The 23,386-nt window shown below is 64.2% G+C and overlaps 1 protein-coding gene across 2 annotated transcripts; it reads left to right on the plus strand.

Moving 5' to 3' along the window:
• Nucleotides 1-10,821: 10,821 nt before the first annotated feature.
• DGKQ (diacylglycerol kinase theta) lies at nt 10,822-22,980 on the plus strand. Of its 2 annotated transcripts, none has more exons than XM_060013137.1 (23): nt 10,822-11,235; nt 13,029-13,108; nt 13,796-13,895; nt 14,318-14,403; nt 14,484-14,609; nt 14,962-15,115; nt 15,193-15,264; nt 15,364-15,464; nt 15,567-15,820; nt 15,907-15,997; nt 16,118-16,172; nt 16,299-16,360; nt 16,655-16,805; nt 17,242-17,280; nt 17,880-17,995; nt 19,359-19,510; nt 19,711-19,859; nt 19,954-20,132; nt 20,414-20,514; nt 20,603-20,749; nt 20,839-20,950; nt 21,032-21,184; nt 21,490-22,980. In XM_060013137.1, exons 1-23 carry the CDS (start codon nt 10,938-10,940, stop codon nt 21,589-21,591), a joined length of 2,880 nt encoding a protein of 959 aa, XP_059869120.1. In that variant the 5' UTR covers nt 10,822-10,937; the 3' UTR covers nt 21,592-22,980. The 2 variants fall into 2 exon arrangements, with proteins under 2 accessions (XP_059869120.1, XP_059869121.1); XM_060013138.1 differs by having other exon boundaries at nt 21,399-21,511.
• Nucleotides 22,981-23,386: the final 406 nt, after the last annotated feature.

The raw sequence follows: 23,386 nt of genomic DNA on the forward strand, positions 1-23,386 counted from the left end.
CTGCTGGTGAGTTTTACTGTCCCTGATGTAATAAACTGCCCCCTAGTGCCAGGACTCTGACGAAGTCTCAGGTTTATGGGGGTCGGGGGCTCCCAGAGAGATCACATTCCCACCCTGCTCCCTGCCCCACCGGCCGGGAGATATCAGCTCCAAGTCTGACAGAGGCAATCGGGGACACCAGGGACGGGGACAGGTCCCACTGCAGGGACGTCGAACGTTCTGGGGTTGCCCCCTCGAGGGGGTCCCGGTCTGCGCCAAAGAGTAGTGTCCTGGGCCACAGCCCCTCCTGCAGCCTGGGCTGCCGCGGTTGGCCACCAGGCTCTTCAGCCTCTGGGGGGTGACCAGGCACACTCAGGACCTGGCCCCAGGCCCCCACCACACGGGGCAGCCGCTCAGCTAGAAAACCTCCGCAGCACCGGAAACATCGCATAGAGCCAGTGAACAGAGAGGAGGTCCCCACTCTGAGGCTGGACCCGAAAGGAAGGAGCGAGCCGCGGCCCTCCTCACTTCGGAGCGCCTACTGCAGGTCTCTCCAGGTGCGACACGGGGGTCCCGGAGGCCCGGGCCGGGGTGCGCGGCCGCGGTTTGGGAAGAGCGCGCAGCGAGCAGGGGCGTGCTGGGCCGCTCCGACCTCAGTGTCCCCCGCGGAGCGCTCACCAGAAACCGGTGCTCCTCCAGAAGGGCTGCAGGGGACGCAGCGCGCGGGCCGCGTCCACGCGCACCAGGTGCGGAACCTCGGCGGCCGCGAGGGACGCGGCCAGGAGCGCGAGCAGCGCGGCACGGGGGCGAGGTGGGCGCATGGCGGGGGCGCAGGGGACGCAAGCTCCGGGCACGGGAGCACCCCAATCCCAGGAGACCCACCCGGCCCTCCGCGCTCCGGGAGCCGCGGTCCGCGCCCCGCGCCCCGCCCGCCGGTTCCGCCTCCGGGTCGCGCGCCACGTGACCGCCGGCACGGGGCGGGGCCTCGGCAGAAGCGGGCCGGGCGGGGGTCTGGCGGGCCGCGGGCGGTGGGCGGGGCCGGAGCGGTGGGCGTGGAGGGGGGCTGTGGGAGGGGCGCGGCCGGGAGGGGAAAGCAGGAGGCGTGGGCGGGGTCTGGCGGGAGGCGGCCGTGGAGGCGGGCCCGGGGCGGTGGGCGTGGGGCTGGGTGGCGGGGCGGGGAGCTCCCGCAGCCCCGGAATCTGGAGCGCTTCTCAAGGCAGTAGGCTCTGTCCAGCTGCCCTCAGGCTGCCACCCCCCCGCCCCAATCTAGAGCCCCTTCCCGGCAGTTTGCTCCCCTCCGTTCCCTCCCGCGCCGAGCAGACTGCGGGGACTGGGCGGCACTCGGAAAGCGCTCGGCCTTCCGCCGCTCGAGTGAAAACCGTCGTCTGTTAATGCTTCGGAAGGTCGGCTCGCGGGCCGGCAAGTATCGTAACGCGCGGGCCAGGCGGCTGCTCGGTGGAAGGTGGTCAGAAGTGGGACACGTTTGGAAGGTGGACTGGTGGCTCTTAGGAATTTGGCTGGAGCAGCGTGCGGATGTGACGTTTTCTGAGAGGAGGGCTGTTGTAAAGCAACGGGGGTGGTCAGGGGGCTAAGCTGCCTTTGAGAAGCCAAGTGGACATTTCTATGGGCAGATGGGCAGCGCGGCCTGGGTGTTGGGGGAGGTGGGTCAGCGGTGAATGTTTAAGCTTCAAACTGCACATGCACTACGTGTGTGTATACGTACATATACTGTAGGTCGCACAGCATCACATCCTCCACCAATCAAACGTCTCAGGACTCGGGGAAGAGCCTCTGGCCTTGCACTGCCCTCCCTCGGACAGCAGAACCCCGCCCCAGAGTCAACCAGTGTCACCAGTCCCTTGGGCTGCAGAGAGGAGCTCTAAAAGTGATGGACGACATCCAGTCACAGAATGAAGACGTGCTGCGTAGCCCGAGGAAAAGTACAAAGGCAGCAGAACCCAGGCGGGTCCTAGTGAAATGCTGAAACCAAAGCTGAAAGGAAAGCCTCCAAAGCAGCTCGAGGGGGAAAGGACCCGCTACCCTCAAAGTGCAAAACAGCAAGAAAGAACACTGACTTTCCAACAGAAGCGGCCAGAACCAGTAGCCAAGGGAAGGAAAACTTCAAACTAAACCAGTTAGCCAGGACGTCTCGATCCAGCAAAAAGCGTGCTCTGAAATGGAGGTCAAATAAAGACGCTTTGGAAAATCCAACTCTGAGAACGCTTGTCACCGCTGACCCTCCTTTACGGAAACGGTAACTGGTGTTCTTCCAGAAGAACGTGATCCTTGCAGCCCAGAGGGGCAGGAAGGAAGGAAAGGCAGCAGAAAGGTCTATTGTCTATAAGACTAGGGAAGAGTGACACATAACACGGCAATAATAACATCTCGTGGGGCTCGAAGTATATCCAGAGACTGAAACACGACAGCAGTAGTAGCCCAGGGATTATGAGGGGCACACGGTGTGTGAGCGGCTGGCCCCCCACGCCCTCTGAGTGGGAGCGTCTACCGTGAAGGGACTTTGCAGGTGGGACTAAGTTAAGGGACTTGAGATAGGGAGATGACCCTGGATTATCCGAGCAGGTTCTGAGTGTCCTTGTAAGGGGGAGGCAGAGGGAGATTTGACACGAAGGAGGCTGCGTGGTGACTTCAGAAGAAAGAAAGCCATCTGAAGATCGTCCTAAAATTTGCACTCAGGACTTGCTTTAATCATGTTAATCATGTGTGCTTAGACAGACAGACACAGATCCCTAGAAATAGGAGGCAGGACCACATGGGGAGGCGGAGGGAGGGGATGGGCATTATTAAAGTATCCTCAGTGCAAAGAGTCTTTAGTGCCCAAAGGCAGGACAGGTCCCCTTTAACAGAGGAGAGGGCAGTGGAAATGCTTTGAAACTTGGCGTGAGGTGTGAGTTAACCACGGTCCTTGAATTAAGAGAGATTAAGGGCTGGGACAAGACAGAGGCCCATCTAGGGCTCCACTTGCTGGACTGGCATTTGAAAAGGGGTGTTTGAGGAGACCAGTCTTTGTCTCAGTCACACAGGCCCTCTGGGAGCCGTCAGGGACTATACTTTGAGAAGTGACATGTGTAGCATGTCCTGGCCACACCTCACGTCGTGGCCTTAGTGCACGTGGAAATGTGTGATTTTGATATATATTTGGGAGTCTGTGAGACAAGAGATTCCTAGAGTTCTCACCTCTGAAGCGGGCGATCTTTAGATGATGGTTGGACAGTGTATGATCAATGTGCAGATGGGCCACTTGTTCAGGGCACCCGCGGCTAAGACAGCTGCGTGAAGTCCAGCCGGTGTGCTGAGCTCTGGGTCCGTCCATCTGCAGGGCTGAGGCACGAGAGGAGCCCCGGCACATGGGGTAGCTGGCAGTGCTGTTCACACAGTCCACAGACTCCTGCTGCTGCCACTCAGGTCATCCCGAGGGGCTCCCCAGGTAGCCAGGGGGTCTGGGGGAAGAATATGTGGCCACCAGAACTCAGCAAGGACTAGAAGATGTTGGACCTGTGTGTCCAGTGGCTGTCCTTGGAGGAGGACGTCATCACGGTGAGGCCACACCTGTGCTCCTGGAGAAAGGCATCTGCCGTTGGTCAAGGTTGGCCAAGGGCTCGCCTGCCAGGACGGTGCGTGCTGGAAGGCAGCCAGGTGCCAGGGTGGCCTGGAGAGGCGTGGCTGTCCTTTCAGGGTGGAGCCAACGGTGGGGAGAGGCACCCACTGAGCACAGTGTCTGGTCGCTGGTCGGTGGAGACCGTGGTGTTAGCAGTGTTGGATTTCTGGTGTGGAGCCCTAACAGTGGGACCACAGCTGCACGGCGTGTTTCTTCCACCGTGAGCGACCCCTAAATTTTACAGGGAAAAGAATGGGCAGAACTAGGCCTTATTTTCTCCCCTCTGTGCCCTTATATTGGTTTTTTCTTTCATCCTTTTCTCCCTCTTCATTTATTTTCCTGTTAGGCTTTTCGTCCCTGTCTCCGATTGGTAAGAGGACCAGGGGGCCTGCTGGCAGCACCGTCAATCTTTCTCCCTCTTCCTTCTCTTAAACAAAAGCCTGTATTTTCTCAAATAAAACCTGGCCTAGGGCTTCCCTGATGGCGCAGTGGTTGAGAGTCCACCTGCCGATGCAGAGGACACGGGTTCGTGCCCCGGTCCGGGAAGATCCCACATGCCGCGGAGCGGCTGGGCCCTTGAGCCATGGCTGCTGGGCCTGCGCGTCCGGAGCCTGTGCTCCGCAACGGGAGAGGCCACAGCAGTGAGAGGCCTGCGTACCGCAAAAATAAAATAAAATAAAATAAAATAAAAAACCTGACCTGTATCTCTAAGCAGAGCAGAGCGGTTTCCTTCCCTCCGCCTGACCCCGTATCTGTCTCTGACTGTATTGGCGACATTCGCTTAGTGTCTCTGACTGTATTGGCGACATTCGCTTCTTTTCTGTATTCTTGGTGCTGTGGCATTTGGGGCCTTGGTTGGAGACACAGCCCTCCCAGTGCTGAGCCCCCCCACGGTGAGCCACTCTCAGCCACCGCGCCCACGTGCCCTCTGCCCGAGGCCCCCTCAGGGCGGGGCACTGGGCAAGCAGCACTGCCCCTAGCGCTCAGCCCTGCCAGCATTATTCAAACTGTCCAATCCTAAATCTGCCACGTGTACCTGTGCTGCCTCACCCATTCCTTCCTGTGAAAACCCCAGTTAAGGCTCTGGGCCACGTTCTCTTCACTTCTGCTTCTGCCTCCTGACCCAAACCTATGCTCCTGATGGAAGGGGGTGGCCCCTTCTCTTGAGAACTGTGAATAATAAATTCGTCCTTCAAGGCAGACGTAGAGAATGGACTTGAGGACACGGGGTGGGGGGGAGGGGAAGCTGGGAAGAAATGAGTGGCATGGACTTATACACACGACCAAATGTAAAATAGCTAGCTAGTGGGAAGCAGCCGCATAGCACAGGGAGATCAGCTTGGTGCTCTGCGACCACCTAGAGGGGTGGGATGGGGAGGGTGGGAGGGAGACGCAAGAGGGAGGAGATATGGGGATATATGTATACGTATAGCTGATTCACTTTGTTATAAAGCAGAAACTAACACACCATTGTAGAGCAATTATACTCCAATAAAGATGTAAAAATAAATAAATAAAAACTGAAAAAAAAAAGTTCTTCCTTCAAAGGCAGTTGTCTCCATTTCTGTCACCTTACCATAGGTGATTAAAACAAATCCTGGGCACAAATTTTATTTTATTTTATTCTATTTATTTAGTTTCGGCTGCGTTGGGTCTTCGTTGCTGTGCGCGGGCTTTCTATAGTTGCGGCGAGCGGGGGCTACCCTTTGTTGCGGTGCGCGGGCTTCTCATCGAGGTGGCTTCTCTTGTTGCGGAGCACGGGCTCTAGGCGCACGGGCTTCAGTAGTTGTGGCACGCGGGTTCAGTAGTTGTGGCTTGTGGGCTCTACAGCACAGTCTCAGTAGTTGTGGCGCACGGGCTTAGTTGCTCCACAGCACGTGGGATCTTCCCGGACCAGGGCTCGAACCCGTGTCCCCTGCATTGGCAGGCGGATTCTTAACCCCTGCGCCACCAGGGAAGCCCCCTGGGCACAGATTTTAGAGCAAAGGTGCAGCCCTGCTCAGGAATGCCAGGAACGTGGCTCCAGCAGCTGGAGGCCAGCAGCCCGAGTGGAGGGAATGTGGTCCCGCCCACACCTTGAACAGGCGCAGGGGCTTCTGCTATGGAGACAGGGGCCATGACGCCAGAGTGGTGGGGACAGTGGGGTCCTGGGCACAGATGGACACAGGCACCACAGGGAGGCCGTGGGTCCATGCAGTTGCCTGGGTTCACACAGGGCCTTCATATGCCCAGAAGGTTTTGTAACATTTGCTAAATGAGGACAACGTGACCACAGCAGTTCCCACACTCTCTCAGGTCCCTCGTCACACTTCCCCTCTGGCTGGAGTGGCTCTGGGGGTGGCACTCTCGGGATCTGGCCCAGGGGAAGTTGAGTTGTGGGAACATGGGTTGGGGGTCAGTGGAGAACACACGTCCTCCCCAGCCACTTGGTTAGGAAGTTAGTGCCAGACATCCTGGCGTAGAAAACAGCTTCCAGGGACACCCGTGGCAACTGACCAGGAGGAAGGAGTGAATCACCCTAACTTTCGGAAAAGGATTAAACATGCGCTGATTTAACCGGAAACGCTGACATTGACAAGATAACGTGGACCCTAACAGCCAATGTGACAAGGACATGACGTAAGAAGTTTCGTCAGGTCAGCAGGGACATTTTAGATTAGTCATGGCCCAGGAAAAGCACACGACCCTGAGGCTTCCCAACTATGGAAGAAACCTGACGAAGTTCTCTCCGGCTGTGACAGTGGTCCTAACAATGTGTACGATACAACCGGTAACGAGTTGTCACGCGGAAAGTCCTGTAAAGTAGCAGTGACAATTGTTTTCAATCAGTTACGCTGGAGGGACTAAATTATCTTTTTCTTTTCTCCCTGGACAATGATATTGCAAAATTGTTATGAAAAGAGACAGTTAAAAATGTACACGAGGGAGTTCCCTGGCGGCCCAGTGGTTAGGACTCTGGGCTTTCACTGTCGAGGGCCTGGTGCAAGTCTTGGTTGTGGAGCTAAGATCCCACAAGCCACGCAGCAGGGACAATTTTTTAAGAATGTGGATGAAGAAAGAATCACAGTGGGGCAGCAGGCAGTTAGGATTAAAGGTGTGGCTTTTTCTAGATTCTGTGATGTTTGTGCCATTTATCGATATTTTTCATGTTTAATTTGTTGTGATTTTTTTCTCTCATTCTGACTAAGTGTGTTTCTAATTTTATCAAAATAATTCTGCATTTTTTCTTAAAGAGAGTCCCATTGACTTCAGGCTGCCCCACACCTGGGCAGGCCCAGCCCCACATTCACCTGGTGGTACATCGGCCAAGTAGAGACGCGCCCGAGGCTGCACAACACGCCGCCCTCTTCCTGAGACTCGGGCATCTTCGCCATCTCAGGGCGGGCAGGTGCTCGTGGCGCAGGACTCAAAGGCCCTCCCCAGAAGGGAAAAGGCTGCCCAGCTGGCCGAGAGGAAACAAAGAAGGCCTTCACTGAGAGCCACCACTGAGCGGGTGGCAGGACCTGCCAGGTGTGGGGGGGATGCAGACACGGTCCCTCTCAATATTCGCGGAGCCTGTCTTTGCGAGTCCGCCTGCTGGCGAAGACCCGCTCGTCCCACCGTCGGCAACGCTCGCGGCGCCTTCGAGGCTGTCCGCGGATGGACGTGCGCGGATGGACGGGCCCTGCCTTCTCGCTTCTGCTCACCCGTGAGCGAGCCCTCTTCCTGCCCCTCCGGGGCCGCGTTTCCGCTCCTGTGATTTCGGTGGTGATTCTGCGGCTTCCACGGCCCCCGGCCGAGGGCTCTTCACATCCAGAGTCCTGAGCGCCGAGGGCTCTTCACATCCAGAGTCCTGAGCGCCGAGGGCTCTTCACATCCAGAGTCCTGAGCGCGGGAGGCCGGGACGTGCCCCGCGGAGGAACCCGTGTGCCGGGGAAGCTCCGTCCGGGCTGAGGGACAGCGCTGCCGGCCGGGTCAGTGCTTAACGAGCCAACGACGGTGTCTGTTCACTAAGTGGTCTTTTGTGTTGACCCATCGGGGAAAACGCCGTGCCGAGAGGCTGGCAGGAAGCAGCCCGGTGTTTCCCCAGGAGCCGGGGGTGAGAGTTTGCAGAGACCACATAGAGCATGACTTTGAGAATACTGACAATTGACTGTAACCAATAAAAGAATCACCTCCAGAATATATAAAGAACTCCTACAAATCAATAAGAAAAAGACGCTCAATGGAAAGGTGACCAAGGCATCTAAGCAAGCCTCGCAGGAGGAGGTGCAGACGACAGACAGATCCAGGACGAGCTGCAGCCTCTCTCACCAGCGCCACCGGACAAGGGCCAAAGCCGCACACACCTCTGCACCCTGACCAGAAAGGCTGAAATTGTGACACTGTTAGTGTCCAGCGCTGGCCAAGGTCTCCCACGTGGCTGGTGGAAGTATGAACTTTGATTTTTGTGTGGAGTCTTGGAAAGCTGTTTGACATTATTTTCTACAAGTGAACATAGCACGTCCTACTTCAGCAGACACAAGGACATGTATGTGTGGTAACCAAACACATGGACGAGGATGTTCCCAGAAGCATTTTCCGTAACAGCCAAAGTCTGGCACCAACACCCAAGCCCGCTGGTGCAGAAGGACTGAGAGGCAGGACCCTCTGAGAGGCGGGCCAGACTCTCACATGCCCGCGACGTGAGCAGCAACAAAAAGACCCTCAGTGGAACTCAAGACAAAACGTTGGGTGACACAGGCCAGTCACCAAACAATGCAGGACTGGCTGTTTCTGGGCCTTCCAGGCAGGCTGGCAGGTCTGTGCGTACATTAGTTTGCCTCGGTTCCCACACAAAACGCCACAAGCCGGGTGACTTAAACAACATTGATTCTCCCACTGATTAATATGCTGAAACTCTAGCCCCCATGGAATGGCATTTGGAGGTGGGCCTTTGAGGATAATTAGGGTTGGATGAGGTCATGAGGGTGGGGCCCCATGATGGGATTAGTGTCCCCACCCCCACGTGCCAGCACAGCCAAAAGATGGTGTCTGCAGGCCAGGAAGCGGGCCCTCACCAGAACCAACCACACTAGCACCCTGATCTCCAACTTCCAGCCTCCAGAACCAAGATAAATAAATGTCTGTTGTTTATGTTGCCTGTCTAGAATTTTATTATGTGTCCCAAGCAGAGGTTTAGATTTAAGCTTCATCTAGAAGCTGCTAATTACTTTGGAAGGTATTCCAAGCAGGTCAGGGGACAGTTTGGTGGAAGTTTGTTTGCCATTTTAGTTACTATGCTGGGTCAGAAAGCAGTTAAAGTCTGCGGAAATGGTCAGACGTGGACTTTTCTTCTCAAGATGTTTTTCCTGTACTCCGCTTTCTCGCAAATGGAGAAAGATATGTCCTGAAATCCTGCGTCCTTAGAAGTCAGCTGGTTTCAATTATGGGGAGTGGGCTTCAATAGAAACCCCTGCTTCTTACAGGCACCATGGCTGGGTCACAACCCTCCTGGGGCCAAGAAGCAGGTTGGCCTGGGGCTGCTTGGGGGTTGCTGAGGAGAGGAGTGTGGGCAGTCAGGGCCCTGTGGCCTCAGGGCGTGGGGAGGAGGGAGGGGGCTGGCAGTGAGCTAAATGCTCCAGGGCGCAGGGGCCCGTCCGGGGAGCCCCAGGCGAAGGGATGTCCTTGCCTTTTCAACATCACGGCCCCGGGGCTTTGCAACCCATTTCCCCTGTTTGTATGTTTGTCCTCCTGGTAGCTCAGTCCTGGCTCCTTCCGTCCGTCCACGGCCAGGCACTGAGATACCAAGTGGCGTTTCCCGCCTTATTTTTCAGTTTGCTCTTGTCTGTCTGCCCCAGAACTCAGCCCCAGGGTGGGCAGGGGTGCCAGCCCAGCGCCCTGGTGCACAGCCGGTGCTCCAACAGGATTGGGAGCCCAGTCCCCCCCCACTCTCAGGGGTTGGCTCCGGTCTTTGGGCCCGTCCCTGGCCCCGCCCTCCCTCTCTCCCGCCTCCGCAGCCCCTCCCAGCAGGCCTAACACACTTCCAGGCATTTCCTCCCTACTACGCCCTCCCCCGGACATTATCCTCCCCTGGTTGTGTCCCCTGCCCCGTTCTCCTCCTCCTCTGGGGCCCTGCAGCCCCTGCTCACCCTGCCGTGCCGGGGCCTGTCCCGAGGGAGGGCAGCCCACAACGACGCAGCAGGGATCAGGCAGGTCCCCCGGAAGCGCCGTGGCCCACGACGCCCGGCTCGGCGACGCGCATTACAATCCGCGGTCAGGCCCACAGGGGCGGGGACCCCGGAGCGCTGTCAGGCGATGGGGCAGGATGCCCCGCGTGGACGCGACCCCCACACGTCCTCGAGACAACGCTGGGGGGCAGGGCAAGGGCTGGATTCACTGCCTTCCCTGGGAGTGCGGTGGGGGCGGGCCTTTCACAGCGGGGAAGGGTCCGGGAGGCCCGGGGTGGGGTCGCTTTAGGTCGCCCACGAGGTCGGGGTCCAGAGGGAAGGATGCCAGCCCCTCGGGCTTCCCAAGTGAGAGATGATGGGAGGGAGCACCTCCTGAAAGGAACCACCCCGTCTGTGATGAGGACAGGGGCCGGGCGCCGGGGGTTGCTCGCGGCGGGGCAGGGTCCACGCGTCCGAAGACCCCGCAGACTGAGCCGCCCATGCACGGCTGGTGGGAGCACACAGGGCAGACAGGCCGTCCCAGCTCCAGAGCCATCTCCATCGCCTTCCTCCTCCACCATGGACGCCCAGACTGGGGCCCAGAGGGCCTAGCTCCTCCCCGGACCTCACCCTGGGACCCCCCACCCCGAGACCGCAAACCCTTCCCCGGCCCTCTGACTCCAGGCGGGGGCCCCCTAGGGCAGGGCCTGGCCTCCAGACCCCACTCTGGGGACCTGGGGCAGTGCCGCACGTTTGCCGGGTCGCCCTGAGCAGCCGCGAGCGGGATCCCGGTGCCGCGTGGGAGGCGTCCGTCTGCGCAGGCGCGTGCCCGGGCGCCGCAGGTGCAAACACCTCTCGCGTCGGTGTCTGCAGGTCGTGTGCCTGTCTCGTCCGGCCACCGGACCTCGTCGGGCCACCTGATCCACCCACCTGCCCGAAAGGCCGCGGAGCTCGGACCTCGGCCCACCCACTGCTCCGCAGGCTCGCCCCGCTCGTGCCCCGCCCCCATCCCGCAGGCCCCACCCCGCCCCCGCCCAAGGGCCGGGACCCCGCCCCAGACCCCGCCCCGCGGGTGCGCGCCTGCGCAGTGACGGCAGGCGCAGTCGGAAGCACGGCGAGGACCGCGGGGCACAGCTGGGGACGGCTGCCCCTCTTTCCCGCAGTGCTGACCCCGCAGTCGTCCTCCACTGGGGCTCGGGCCGCCCTGGCCGGGGATGGCGGCGGCGGCCGAGCCCGGGGCCCGCGCCTGGCTTGGCGGCGGCTCCCCGCGCCAGGGCAGCCCGACCTCCAGCCCGGAGCTGGGCGCCGGAAGCCGCTCGCGGTCGGGGCCGGGGTCCGGGCCGGGGTCGGGGCCGGGGTCCGGGCCAGGGTCGGGGCCGGAGCGGGCGGGCGCTAGGCCCCTGGGCCCCGCCGCGCCGGGTCACAGCTTCAGGAAGGTGACGCTCACCAAGCCCACCTTCTGCCACCTCTGCTCCGATTTCATCTGGGGGCTGGCCGGCATCCTGTGTGACGGTGAGCGCCCGCGACCCCATCGCAGATCCCAGTACCTGGGCCAGAACGGGCACCTCACCTCTGACCTCTGCACTTCCAGCAATGGCCTCCCCAGGATAGAGTCCCTTGCCCCTCGGGGCAGGAGTGTGCCAGGCCCAGACCTCTCCGTGGAGGTGATGAGGGCCAGCTCCTGCGGGCGTCTGGGGGCGTCCAGTGGCCGCGGCCCCTCCCCCAGGCCGGTGGAAAGATCTGCTCCCTAGGCGCCCTCACCTGGCTTGGGATCCAGTGGGGAAAGAACGTCGCGGCAGCGCAGGGCAGGTGCAGTGAGTGCGGATGAGGCCAGCGAACCCTGAGCAGGTGCAAGGGGCAGCAGTGCGGCCAGGCAGGGCTGGCCTGGGCCACTGGCTCCCCTGGGCTGGCGCTGGCCCATTCTCTCCTGGGTGCACACTGCTGCCCACAGGGCCTGAGTGCTGGCGCTGCCCAGGCTCAGACTCCCAGAGAGCTGGGCCAGGCCTGCCACCCCGAGTGTGACATGCCCCAACAGGGCTCACACGCCGCCGCCAAGCCGGCCTGGCGGGGTGAGGAGGCCCTCCCTCCTCTGGCTCCTGGGCAGCTGACACGTGTGCTGCCAGGGTCCGCTCTTCTAATCCTGCTCGCTTCCGCAGGGGACGGGGCGGGGAACCTCTGCCCTGCTCAGGGAGACGGGCCTTTGGCTCTGGGGACAGAGGGAGCATTCAGGCTAGAGCCTGCAGAGGAGACTGGGCGCCTCACACAGGATGCCTAATGCCAGGGCAAGTGGCAGGTCCCCCTCGCGGGTATGGCCTCCTGAAGGTGGGCACTAGGTCTGAGGGGCGAAGAAGCCCATGGAAGGGAAATGGGGGTGATGTGGAGGCCTTCACTGGGCAGCTGTGCGGACCTTCTCCCCAGCTCTGGAGAAAGAGCCGGTGACCTCAGCAAGCAGAGGGGCCTGACAAGGGCATGGGAGGAAGAGCCCCTTCTGCCAGGGAGCACCCAGCATGTGGGGGGAGCAGGGACTAGGTGCACGGGCCAGAGGAGGAAGCTGGGGGCCGCCTGCCCACAGCCGAGCCAGGCTGGGTGCCCCCCCAGGATGTGTAGGGTGCCCTCTTGCTGCCCCCGTGGGCCTTGAGAGCATAGCTCACCACTGTTGGAGCCTCTGGGCTGTACTCCCTGGGCCGGGGCAGGTGCAGCCCTCATTGGGCCAGCCACCCTGCCTGCCTCGGGGGGCTGGGGGGATCCTGGTCTATCACAGACTGGCTGTGGTCTGGGCAGGCACATCGTGTGTGGGAGGGGTAATTAGGGGTGTATGCAGTTGTGGGGAGTGAGGGAAGGGTGTCCCTGGTGAAGCTGGTATAGGGGGTAGGTAGAGGTGCAGGAGCTGGCCAAGTGCCCGCCTGCCCACCCACCCCCAGCAGAGACTTGAAAGAACTGGGCCTATGTGTGCGTGTGTGTATAGGGCGCTGGACGGGGGACTCTCGGGACCCCAGAACACACCGTCATCCAGGACGGTCAGAGCCACCAGGGCCCTGCTCCCCGCTCTGGGCTCTCTGGGGTGGGACAGAGGATCAGCTTGTCTCCATGCCCTCCCCCTACCCCTATGACTGGGGTTGGGGTCAGGAAGTTTTGGGAGGGTGGGCCCACCGTGATAGGCCATCTGCCCCGTCACAGAATGCTGACACCCTACCACACAGCCCTTGGCGGTCCCCCTGGCTGCGGCGTCCTCCGCGTGCCAAGACCTGGGGTCTTTTGATTCCCGGGCAGGACGGGGTCAACTCACGGGGCTCTCATTCCCATAGTCTGCAACTTCATGTCCCACGAGAAGTGCCTGAAGCACGTGAAGACCCCGTGCGCGAGCGTGGCGCCCAGCCTGGTCCGCGTGCGTATGCAGCATGGGTTACTGCACCTGCGGGGGGAGTGCGCAGAGGGGCAGGGAGGCCAGCGTGTCGGATGGGGTGGGCAGTGGCCCAAGCACTGGGGGGCTGGGGTGGGAGTGTTCCCTTGTGCTGGTCTGGGTCCCTGAGCTGCAGACTGCATCCCTGCCTGGGAGCCCCTCCCAGGGCAGCAGCTGGGCGTCACTTCCCGATGGTTCTGACCCTGTCTTCTCCAGGGTCCCTGATACCCAGCACTGCCCCTCCTGCCTGTTGGTGGGCCTCCTCCACCTGTACTTCATCTGGGTGGCCTGAAGTGTGTCACGGAGGGGAATAGGCCGGGGGAGTGGCCAGCACCTGTGCAGCTGGATCAGGCCTGGGCAGGACCAGCCGGGCCTGAGCTACAGTGGGGGTTGTCTGAGATCACGGCCCCGGCAGCCCTGAGTCGGTCGTGCGCAGGGAATGGGGAGGTCAGCATGCAGGGCAGTCCCCGGCAGGACCCTGGGAGCGTCGAGGGGCTGAGAGGCACACACAGCATCCTGTTAATCGTGCTCGGGAGGACCGAGGGGGGTGGCGGTCAGGCAGGTGGCATGGGCTGGTGATGGGAGCTCCCTGGGACAGAGAGGAAGTGGGGCTTAGGGACCCGGCTGCCAGGCCTTAGGGCCCAGGCTGAGGCCGAGCTCTGCTCCCTCCAGGTCCCCGTGGCCCACTGCTTCGGCCCCCGGGGGCTCTACAAGCGCAGGTTCTGCGCCGTGTGCCGAAAGAGCCTGGAGGCGCCCGGGGTTCGCTGCGAAGGTACCGCCAGGAGCCTGCCTGGCTCCTCTGGGGTCTAACTCCCTTCTCACCAGGGACCTGGCCTTTGCTGCCCAGGGGCGCCCAGTCTTCCCTGCGGTCAGGCGGTAGCTCTAGCGTGGGGTTCGGGGATTCTGGAGCTGCCCGCGCCGGGAGGCGGGGAGGCGGGGAGGCGGGTGCAGGGGACCGCAGGGGCGCAGGCTGCGTGTTGAGGTGGGCCCGGAGGGGAGAGGAGCGGAGAAGCTGGTCCCCATCCCGCCGAGGGAGGGGGGACTGCTCCTGTCTCGCACGTCGGACCCCAAAAGGTTAAAGAATGTGCGGTCAGGGGAGGGGCGGCCCCAGACAGGAGCAGAGAGGCCGGCGAGAAGGGGTCTGGCAGGGTCGGTGGGCAGCGGCGAGAGGCCCTAACCCTGCCCGCCCCCCAGTGTGTGAGCTGCACGTTCACCCCGACTGTGTGCCCTTCGCCTGCAGCGACTGCCGCCAGTGCCACCAGGACGGGCACCGGGACCACGTGAGTGCGCTGGGCCGGGGGCCGGAGGGCCGGGGAGGTGGGGGAGGCTCCGCGGAGCCTGCTGACAGGCCTCTCCGCAGGACACGCACCTCCACCACTGGCGCGAGGGAAATCTGCCCTCGGGCGCGCGCTGCGAGGTCTGCCGAAAGACTTGCTGCTCGTCCGACGTGCTGGCCGGCGTGCGCTGCGAGTGGTGCGGCGTCCAGGTGGGGCGGGGCGGAGGCCCTGGGGGCGGGGCGGGAGAGGCGCGGGTGCGCTTGAGGCGGGGGCGGGGGTCCTGGGGGCGGGGCGGGATGGATGTCGCGGCCAAGACCTGTGGGGCGGGCTGCATCGTCCAGTGGCAAAGCAGGTTGGGGGGCGGGGGTCCTGGGGACAGCTCGTTTGGATCGGGGTGTTTTCCGGCTTTTGGGGTGGGGGTTCGGTTGTGCAGGGGAGACTGAGGTTGGGGGTTGCGTGGGAGCTCAATGTGGCCCCCCGGGAAATCACTGAGGGCCGGCCTGGACCCAGGCCCTCTCCTGTACCAGGACCCCAGGCTCGAGCCCGTGCCCTCTCCCCCAGGCCCACTCGGTCTGCTCCACGGCTCTCGCCCCCGAGTGCACTTTCGGGCGCCTGCGCACCATGGTCCTGCCGCCGGCGTGCGTGCGCCTGCTGTCCCGCAACTTCAGCAAGATGCACTGCTTTCGGATTTCCGAGAGCACGGCCCCTGAGCCCGGTGAGCAGGGCGGCGGGGAGCGGACGTCTGGGGTGGGGGCCGGCCCTCGACTGAGGCCAACTGTGACCGTCCCGCAGGGGAGGGAGAAGACAGCGTGGACGGAAGCTCCCCCGCCGGCCCAGGGAGAGAGGTGATGACACTAGAGTCCAGTAAGTGCCCCTTAGCAGTGTCCAGCCCCGCATCCCATGCCCCGTTCCCCCATCCCGTGCCTCGTTCCACGGATTTGCACCCACTTCCCTGTGGCCCAGGCAAGCAGACTCTGAAGATCTTTGACGGCAACGACGCAGTGCAGCGAAACCACTTTCGTGCCATCACCGTCCCCCGCCTGGCCAAGAGTCAGGAGGTGCTGGTAAGAGGGACCCCGCAGCCGCCTTGCAGGCCCGTCCCTGGGGGGCTGCGGGGACCCAGCGTGGCCTGGCTCCGCTCACGCCCACCCCCACCCCCCTCCAAGGAGGTGGCGCTGCGGGCCTACTACATCACGGAGGACCCTCAGGGCTTCCAGCTGCAGGCGCTCCCTGCACCTGCTCTGGCTGGCAACACCGGGGCCTCAGGAAAGGCCTGGAGCGGTGGGACCACCGAGGAGGAGGGCAGTAGAGGCCCAGGGGCCCGAGACGCTCCCAGCATCACTCGTGTTCCCGAGGCCTGGATCATTCGCGCTCTGCCCCGCACCCAGGAGGTCCTGAAGATCTACCCTGCCTGGCTCAAGTGAGACCCAGGTCCCCGGTAGGGTCCGCGGAGGGAGGGAGGCGTGGGGGCTGTGTGACCCCAGCTCCTGAGCTTGTCCCCTGCAGGGTGGGTGTGGCCTACGTGTCCCTGCGTGTGACCCCGCAGAGCACTGCCCGGACTGTGGTGCTGGAGGTCCTCCCACTGCTCGGACGCCAGGTATGTGTGCTGGGCCCGCCCTGCCTGGCGTGGTGGCCCCGTGTGGGTCTTCGGGAGGCGGGGGGGGGGGGGGGCGTTAGGGCTGGTCCAGGCCTGATGCCCTGAACTCCACCCCAACAGGCCGAGGGGTTGAAGAGCTTCCAGCTGGTGGAGGTACTCATGGGCAGCAGGCAAGGTGAGCGGGCAGCCTGTCGTCAAAGCCCTGACCAGTCCTGCCCCCAGGCGCCGGCGGCCCTGGGCAGGTGCTTTTGGAGGTGGCCGCGGGGCCTGGGGCTAATAGTGGTGTCTCTCAACTCTGCAGTCCAGCGCACGGTGCTGGCGGACGAGGAGCCTTTGCTCGACCGGCTTCGTGAGATCCGGCAGGTCAGTGGGTGTGGACACTGGCCCCTGGGGAATGGCTGGCCTTTGGCCATGGCTTCTACCTTGTAGAGAGGGAGTCTGTCTGCCCTTAGGACACAAGGCCACGCTGGCGGGCAGCTAAGCATCCCGGCCAGCAGTGCCTCCCCTTCGCAAGTTCCCCGTGTGTCCTTTCTCTCCTCTCCTTTCCCGTCTTGGCGGCCTTCAGCCTGGGGCGTCTTCCCTTCGGCCCCCTTGGTGGACGGGGGGTGGGGAGGCCCGTCCCCTAGTGCTCTGCTCGGCGTTCCCCCCTCCCCGCAGACGTCCCTGCGGCAGATGAGCCAGACGCGGTTCTATGTGGCTGAGAGCAGAGTGGTGGCCCCGCGCGTCTCTCTGTTCGTGGGTGGCCTGCCCCCTGGCCGGTCCCCCCAGGAGTATAGCAGTCTGCTGGACGAGGCTGTGGCCAGCAAAGGTGCGACTGCCTGGGCTGGTCCGGGGCGCTTGGCCAGGTGGGGGCAGGGCGGGAGTCCTGAGAGCAGGTGTGCGGGCTGCCGGGCCGAGGCTGCGTCCCCCTGCTGCCCCGCTCCCCCCAAGCACTGGCTGAGCCTTTCCCGAGCTGGTTCCTGGCCCAGAGGGTCTCCGTCCTCACCTCTGGGGCCCAGACCCCATCACCTCCTCTGAGGAGGTTTCCTGCTCTGGGCCCTGGGGGGGTGCCCTGTGCCTGGAGTGGGGGGGCGCTTCCTGGGAGAGCTGCGCTGTTGGGTGGTGTGAACTTATTCCTGGCCTGGGGGGCCGGGTGGGGCTGCCTGGGGTGGCGGCCCTGGGTCGGGGGCCTGGGGGGCAGGCCCCTGGCGTCTGACGGCAGCGTGCTGCCCCGTCCCCCCCCCCCCCCGCCCCCATCTTTGCAGCTGGCCTGGTGTCCGTGAGCCACGTCTACTCCGCACAAGGTGAGCCCCCACGGGTTGTGGTCATGTTGGGTCCGAGGTCGCTCCCTGGAGTAGCTGGAGCAGCCTTGCCCTCTTGCTTCACCTTGTTTGGGGCCCGTGGGCCGGGGAGACGGTGCTGTTTCATTTCCTGGCTCACGGCCGCGATGCTTTTGCTAAAACGTGACTGAGGTGCAGAGAATGTTTTCTCCACAACCTCTTGTGCTCATGGGTTCCATCTTTTATGGCGGGAAACTTCAGATCTCCGCAGTGGGAGGACAGTATCGTGAGGCCCGTCTCCCCTCTGTGGGTCCATAGCAGTTACCAACGTCCTCCGTGCCTCTCGCGGGTCCTGGGGGGGCGGTGCGGGTCTGCTCCACCCTGCCTCCAGGTGGCCTTCTCTGGCCACCCAGCATCTCCTGTCTCTGGGCCCGGCTGTCCTTGGAGGCTTCCCCCAGGGGAGGGAGTCACGCACTGCGGGGACGCCTTGGGACGGGCTGGCCTGAGGTGGGCCGTGGCCAGAACTGGGGCCATTCGGCCGCGGGAGGAGGCGAGGCCCCAGCCCAGACACCGTGTGGGTGGCGGCAGGACAAGTAACCGAGCTCACGGCCCACCTGCCACAGGTGCCGTGGTGCTGGACGTGGCCTGCTTTGCGGAGGCCGAGCGGCTGTACATGCTGGTCAGGGACACGGCTGTGCACGGCCGGCCGCTGACCGCTCTGGTGCTCCCGGACGTGCTGGTGAGTGGCGCCGGGGCGGGGCCTGGGGCCATAGCTTCCACGGCCAGTTTGTCTAATACCCGGTCAGTTGGAGCAAAGTCCGGGTCTGTGTGCACGGCTGATTCACTCCGAGGGAGGGGCCCGAGGTCCGATGGAGAGAGGCCGGCACGCCACGTGACTGGCCCTGCAGCGGACACCTCTTCAGGGCTGGCCTGTGTTTGTGACTGTGTGTGCGGCCCTCGCAGGGTCGTGGGCCCTGGCCCCGCTTTTCCTGCCCTGGAGGCCTCTGCAGCCCTGCTCGCACCCTGGGCCTCCTCTGGCCAGTAGGTGATGCTCCCTGACCCTGGAGGCTGTCCCAAAGCCCCAGCAGTGCCCCAGACCCCGCCCTGCGCTGTGTGCCCTAGTAGTAGCTTCTGGTCCTTGGCCCTGCTGGCCCCCAAGGACCCCCCGTGGTGACCGGACCCCAGTTCAGGCCGAGCAGGATTAGAGCAGAACGAGTTCAGGGTCTGTGACTGGGTGAGCCACGTCTGCAGGTTTCTGCTGCCCTGTCCTACCATCCAGACAAGGAGGCGGCCACTGCAGGTCAGGGCCCCCCTCCGCCGGCTCCACGGGCAGAGACGGGTGGGTGATGCCGACACGCACTTTCTCTCTCCCGGCAGCTGCCTGCCCTGGGCTGAGCAGGTAAGTGGTGACCGCAGGCAGCTCGGCCCGGTGGCTCACACGTCACCCCAGTGTGTCCTCGGCCTTGAGCCACGGCCGAGCCCGTGTGCGGCCGCTGCCTGCTGTGTCTGCGCCCGTTTGTCTCCTGTCACCCAGCAGCCCCCGTCCTCACCACGTGGGGACCCCTGCTCCCTGCCCACTCTCGCGGGCGCTGTTTCTGCCGTTGTGTTTGGGGGCGGGCTTTGTCCCGTGGCCCAGGGGAGGCCTGGGGCCGCCCTGCGAGCCAGGCTGCCCCTCCTGACTGCCGTGTGGGTGGGCGGGGGCCTGGCAGTGGGCTGGCTCTGAGAGGGGCAGGCGGGGTCCTGCGTGGGCTTCCAGCCTAGGCTTCTGGGCCATGTGGGTCTGGTGGCGGGCATGGTCTGAGGACACGTGGCGTGGCAGCTGTGGCATGGCCGATGTGCTCAGAGCTCCAGGCTGGCCAGTGCCTTCCCGCCCCACTGGCCAGGGGTCTGTGGGCGCCCCTTCTGTTGTGGGATGCAGCCCGAGCAGGCAGTGGTGAGGTGGGGTGGCCGCGTGGCCTTCCTCTGGAGGGGCCGGCCCCAGACTGGCTCAGGCAGGTGGGCTGAGGGGCAGGGGCCGCCACTGCCAGGCCGCGTGCTGGGGGAGGCCCGGCTCTGTCTCTGGGGGTCCGGCCAGCCCGCCCTAACGCAGTCCCATCCGTCAGCACCTGAAGCTGCCCCCACACTGCCGCCCCCTGCTGGTGTTTGTGAACCCCAGAAGCGGAGGCCTCAAGGGCCGCGACCTGCTCTGCAGTTTCCGGAAGCTGCTCAACCCCCACCAGGTCTTTGAGCTGACCAACGGGGGGCCGCTGCCCGGGTGAGCCTGCCAGAAGGGGTAGCTGCCCATGCCCGCCCCCCGGCCAGCAGGAACAGGTTGGGGTTCGGTGGGTCGGGACCCTTGAGGGCACCCTGGGTGGGGACGAGCTGTGGCTGCTTCTGCCCCGGGGGTGACCTCCTGTCCCTGCTTGTTCGCGGCCGTGGCCAGTGCCGGGACACGTCCTGTCTCCCTGCCGCCAGGTTCCACGTGTTCTCCCAGGTGCCCTGCTTCCGGGTGCTGGTGTGTGGCGGGGACGGCACCGTGGGCTGGGTGCTTGATGCCCTGGAGGAGATGCGGCACCGCCTGGCTTGCCCAGAGCCTGCCGTGGCCATCCTGCCCCTGGGCACAGGTGGGGTCAGCTGGCACGTTGGGGGATGGGGCCCCGGGCTTGGCGGGGCGAGGGGTGGGTGTGGAGAGTCAGCGTGTGTCTTGCCGCTGTCCAGGGAATGACCTTGGCCGGGTCCTCCGCTGGGGGGCGGGCTACAGCGGAGAGGACCCGTTCTCCGTGCTGGTGTCGGTGGACGAGGCGGACGCCGTGCTCGTGGACCGCTGGACCATCCTGCTGGACGCTCACGAGGCCGGCAGTGGGGAGAACAGCGTGGCAGACGCGGAGCCCCCCAAGGTACCGGTGTGCCCGGGCGGGGGTGTGGCACCCGGCTGGCGTCTCTCTACCACGTCTGTCCAGGTGTTCGTCCTTGTCCCGGCCACGCCTTGGCGCTGGCGCCAGCGCTGTCCCCTCGTGGACGCGGGTGCCGGGCCTGGGGATGGCCGCTCAGAACCTGAGTGTGGGGCAGCCACCGGACAGAGCAGCTCTGTGACAGGAGGCCGGACCCACCGCAGGGGCAGCGGGGAGCACATGGTGGGGGCCGACCGGGGCCAAGGGACAACGCGTCTTGTTCTCAGATCGTGCACATGAGTAACTACTGTGGGATCGGCATCGACGCAGAGCTAAGCCTGGACTTCCACCAGGCACGAGAGGAAGAGCCCGGCAAGTTCACGAGCAGGTGCCGCAGGGCAGGGGTGGGTGCGGGGCTGCCCTGGCGACCATGTACTTCCTGGGGGCTCGCCCCGTGACTGTAGGTCCCCCGCCAGGTTCCACAACAAGGGCGTGTACGTGCGGGCTGGGCTGCAGAAGATGAACCGCTCCCGCGGCCTGCACAGGGCCCTGCGGCTGCAGGCGGGGCGGCAGGAGGTGCAGCTGCCTAGCATCGAGGGGCTCATCTTCATCAACATCCCCAGGTGCCCGCACGCGGGGCGCCCGGGCTCCGGCCCCCCCCGGCCTCCCTCCGGCCTCCCTCTGACCTGTGTGCCCCTCCTTCTTGGTGCAGCTGGGGCTCGGGGGCCGACCTGTGGGGCTCCGAGAGTGACTCGAGATTCGAGAAGCCACGCATGGACGACGGGCTGCTGGAGGTGGTGGGGGTGACGGGCGTCGTGCACATGGTGAGCGCGGGGGCGGGGGACCGGGGGGCCGGGCTGCGGCGCTGCGGCCCTCTGAGCATGGCTCCCCCTCTCCCCCACCAGGGTCAGGTCCAGGGTGGGCTGCGCTCCGGCATCCGCATCGCCCAGGGGTCCTACTTCCGTGTCACCCTCCTCAAGGCCGCACCTGTGCAGGTGGACGGTGAGCCCTGGGTCCAGGCTCCCGGGCACATGATCATCTCGGCCGCAGGCCCGAAGGTACGCCCGGCGCGGGCTGGGCAGGGGGATCGCTGCCCGCAGGCCTCGGCTGCGCGGAGTGGCCGGCATGGCCTGGGCGCCTGGCGGTCCTGCTGCGGCTGGTTCTTCCCTGACGCGGGGAGGTCGTGAGGCTGGATGAGGCCGGCCAGCCCCCAGGGAGCCCCTCCCCACAAGCCGCGGTCACACCACGCTCCGCTCTTTCCCCTTCTGTAAGATGGGCTGAGATGGCAGCGGCCGTCCTAGGACCCGGCACCAGGTGGCCTGCAGTATTGCACAGCCCTCAGACCTTGCCTGTCTCGGGACAGGTCCACATGCTCAGGAAGGCCAAGCAGAAGCCCAGGAAGGCGGGGACCCCCAAGGATGTGCGAGCAGATGGGGCGCCTGCCCCTGAGGGGGACTCCAAGTAGAGGCGGCTCCTGGAGCAGCGCTCGCTGGTGGATGTACTCGCCCACAGCCCTGCCCTTGGGTGTTTCCCTCTTGTCCCATCCCCGTGCCACACACAAGTGCTGGGTGGCCTTCGTCCCAGTGATGGGCGGGCACGGGGCTCTCTGGGGCCCGGGCCACTGTCCTGGAGGGCACACACTCCTCCCCAGGTCCCTCTGCCACCTCTGACCCCTTCAGCCAGGCAGTGCTGCACCTCACCTCATGCCCCTTGGGCTGGCCCCCTGGATGCTCCTACAGGGCAACTGGCTCTCTGGACCCTGGGGTTGCCCAGCACAGACACGGGACACCCTGGCCACTAGCTCTTTGGCCTCACCTCTCCACCGAGGGCTGTCCTGGGGGACGTGCCTCTCCAGGCCCGGGTGGTGTCTGGCCGGCCCAGTCGGAAGCTGGCTGGTGGCCCCGGAGTGACACGGCTGGGACGGGAGGGCCCCGAGGAGGCCAGGTGGTGCCCAGGAGGTAGCAGGAGCCTGGCTGGGGGCCCAGAGGAAGTGCGGAGAGCGTGCGGAAGAGCGGGGGCGGCTTCAATCAGCAAGGCCGACGCGGCACATGACCATCGCGGCGCTCGGCCTCCCATTTGCCGACAGTCAGCACACGGGTGCCGTGCCCGCTGCTGGGCAGACGGGACTCGTATGATCTCCGTGCGTCTCCACGCGGAGACCTGGCGAAACAGGATGCAAACGTGGCTGTCTGGCGGGCCACTCGCAGAGCCCCTACCACAGAGCCCCAGAGTTTAGCCGGCCCAGAGTCTCGACCTGGTCCCCAGAAGAGCCCGACCCCAGCTGCCTGGGAGCCCCCAAAGCCCCAGAGAAGGGTCCACGAGCCCCTCTCCTGATCGCCTGGTCTCTTTGCCTTTGGCGCTGTCTTGCCGCTGGGCCCTCGCACCCTGGGTGGTGGCCTCACCCTGACATTCGGCCCCAACCTCGGACATGGCCTGCCCAGCCCCGTACCCGCCAAGCTCGTGCCAAAACTGTCCAGACACGTGCATCGGAACAGCCGTGGGTGGCGGCCCGTCCTCGCCACGTGCCTCTGGTAGCCGCCGTGTGTCCCCAGGTCTGCGTCCCCGGGGATGGCATCAGCTTCTGCTTTGCGGGCCCCGTTGGTCAATGTGGACCGTCTTGTAAATTTTGGTTCAGGTGAACGTGTCCTCTGTGCGTGCGTGAGTGACTCTGTGTGCCCGGAGGGGCTGCGTGGGCTCTGCACCGCCCCCCCCTCATTTGTAACTTATCACCTAAAGGTGACCGTAATTTATATGTGGGACAAATACAGTCTGGGCGTCCTGTCCTGCTGCCGTGTCCTGCGTCTGTGCCCGAGGCCAGTGTGTCGGGGGAGGAGGCCTGGGATGTGGGGGCCGGTTGGATAGCCTGCTGCCGTGTCCTGCGTCTGTGCCCGAGGCCAGTGTGTCGGGGGAGGAGGCCTGGGATGTGGGGGCCGGTTGGATAGCCTGCTGCCGTGTCCTGTGTCTGTGCCTGAGGCCAGCGTGCTGGGGGAGCGTGTGTGCCTGAGGCCAGTGTGCTGGGGGAGGAGGCCTGGGATGTGGGGGCCAGTTGGATAGCCTGCTGCCGCGTCCTGCGTCTGTGCCCGAGGCCAGTGTGCTGGGGGAGGAGGCCTGGGATGTGGGGGCCGGTTGGAGAGCCGAGCAGCTGCCAGGGCCCTCTGCCCGCGGGACGTGCTGCCTGTTGAGGACCAGGCCACATCGCACACCCACACCCACCACGGGGCTGCGGCCCCAGCTGCCCCGGAACCACCCGCTGCCTGCGG

The sequence above is a fragment of the Delphinus delphis genome, chromosome 5 (assembly GCF_949987515.2).
Source record: "Delphinus delphis chromosome 5, mDelDel1.2, whole genome shotgun sequence".
NCBI classification, from domain to species: domain Eukaryota; kingdom Metazoa; phylum Chordata; class Mammalia; order Artiodactyla; family Delphinidae; genus Delphinus; species Delphinus delphis.

Excerpts from the sequence above, each read along its gene's own strand:
- DGKQ (XM_060013137.1), top strand. The coding sequence starts at position 10,938 with ATGGCGGCGGCGGCCGAGCCCGGGGCCCGCGCCTGGCTTGGCGGCGGC. Across the intron at positions 16,361-16,654 it reads GGCTTCGTGAGATCCGGCAG|ACGTCCCTGCGGCAGATGAG; the intron begins GTCAGTGGGTGT and ends CCCTCCCCGCAG. Across the intron at positions 20,133-20,413 it reads CAGACGCGGAGCCCCCCAAG|ATCGTGCACATGAGTAACTA; the intron begins GTACCGGTGTGC and ends TCTTGTTCTCAG.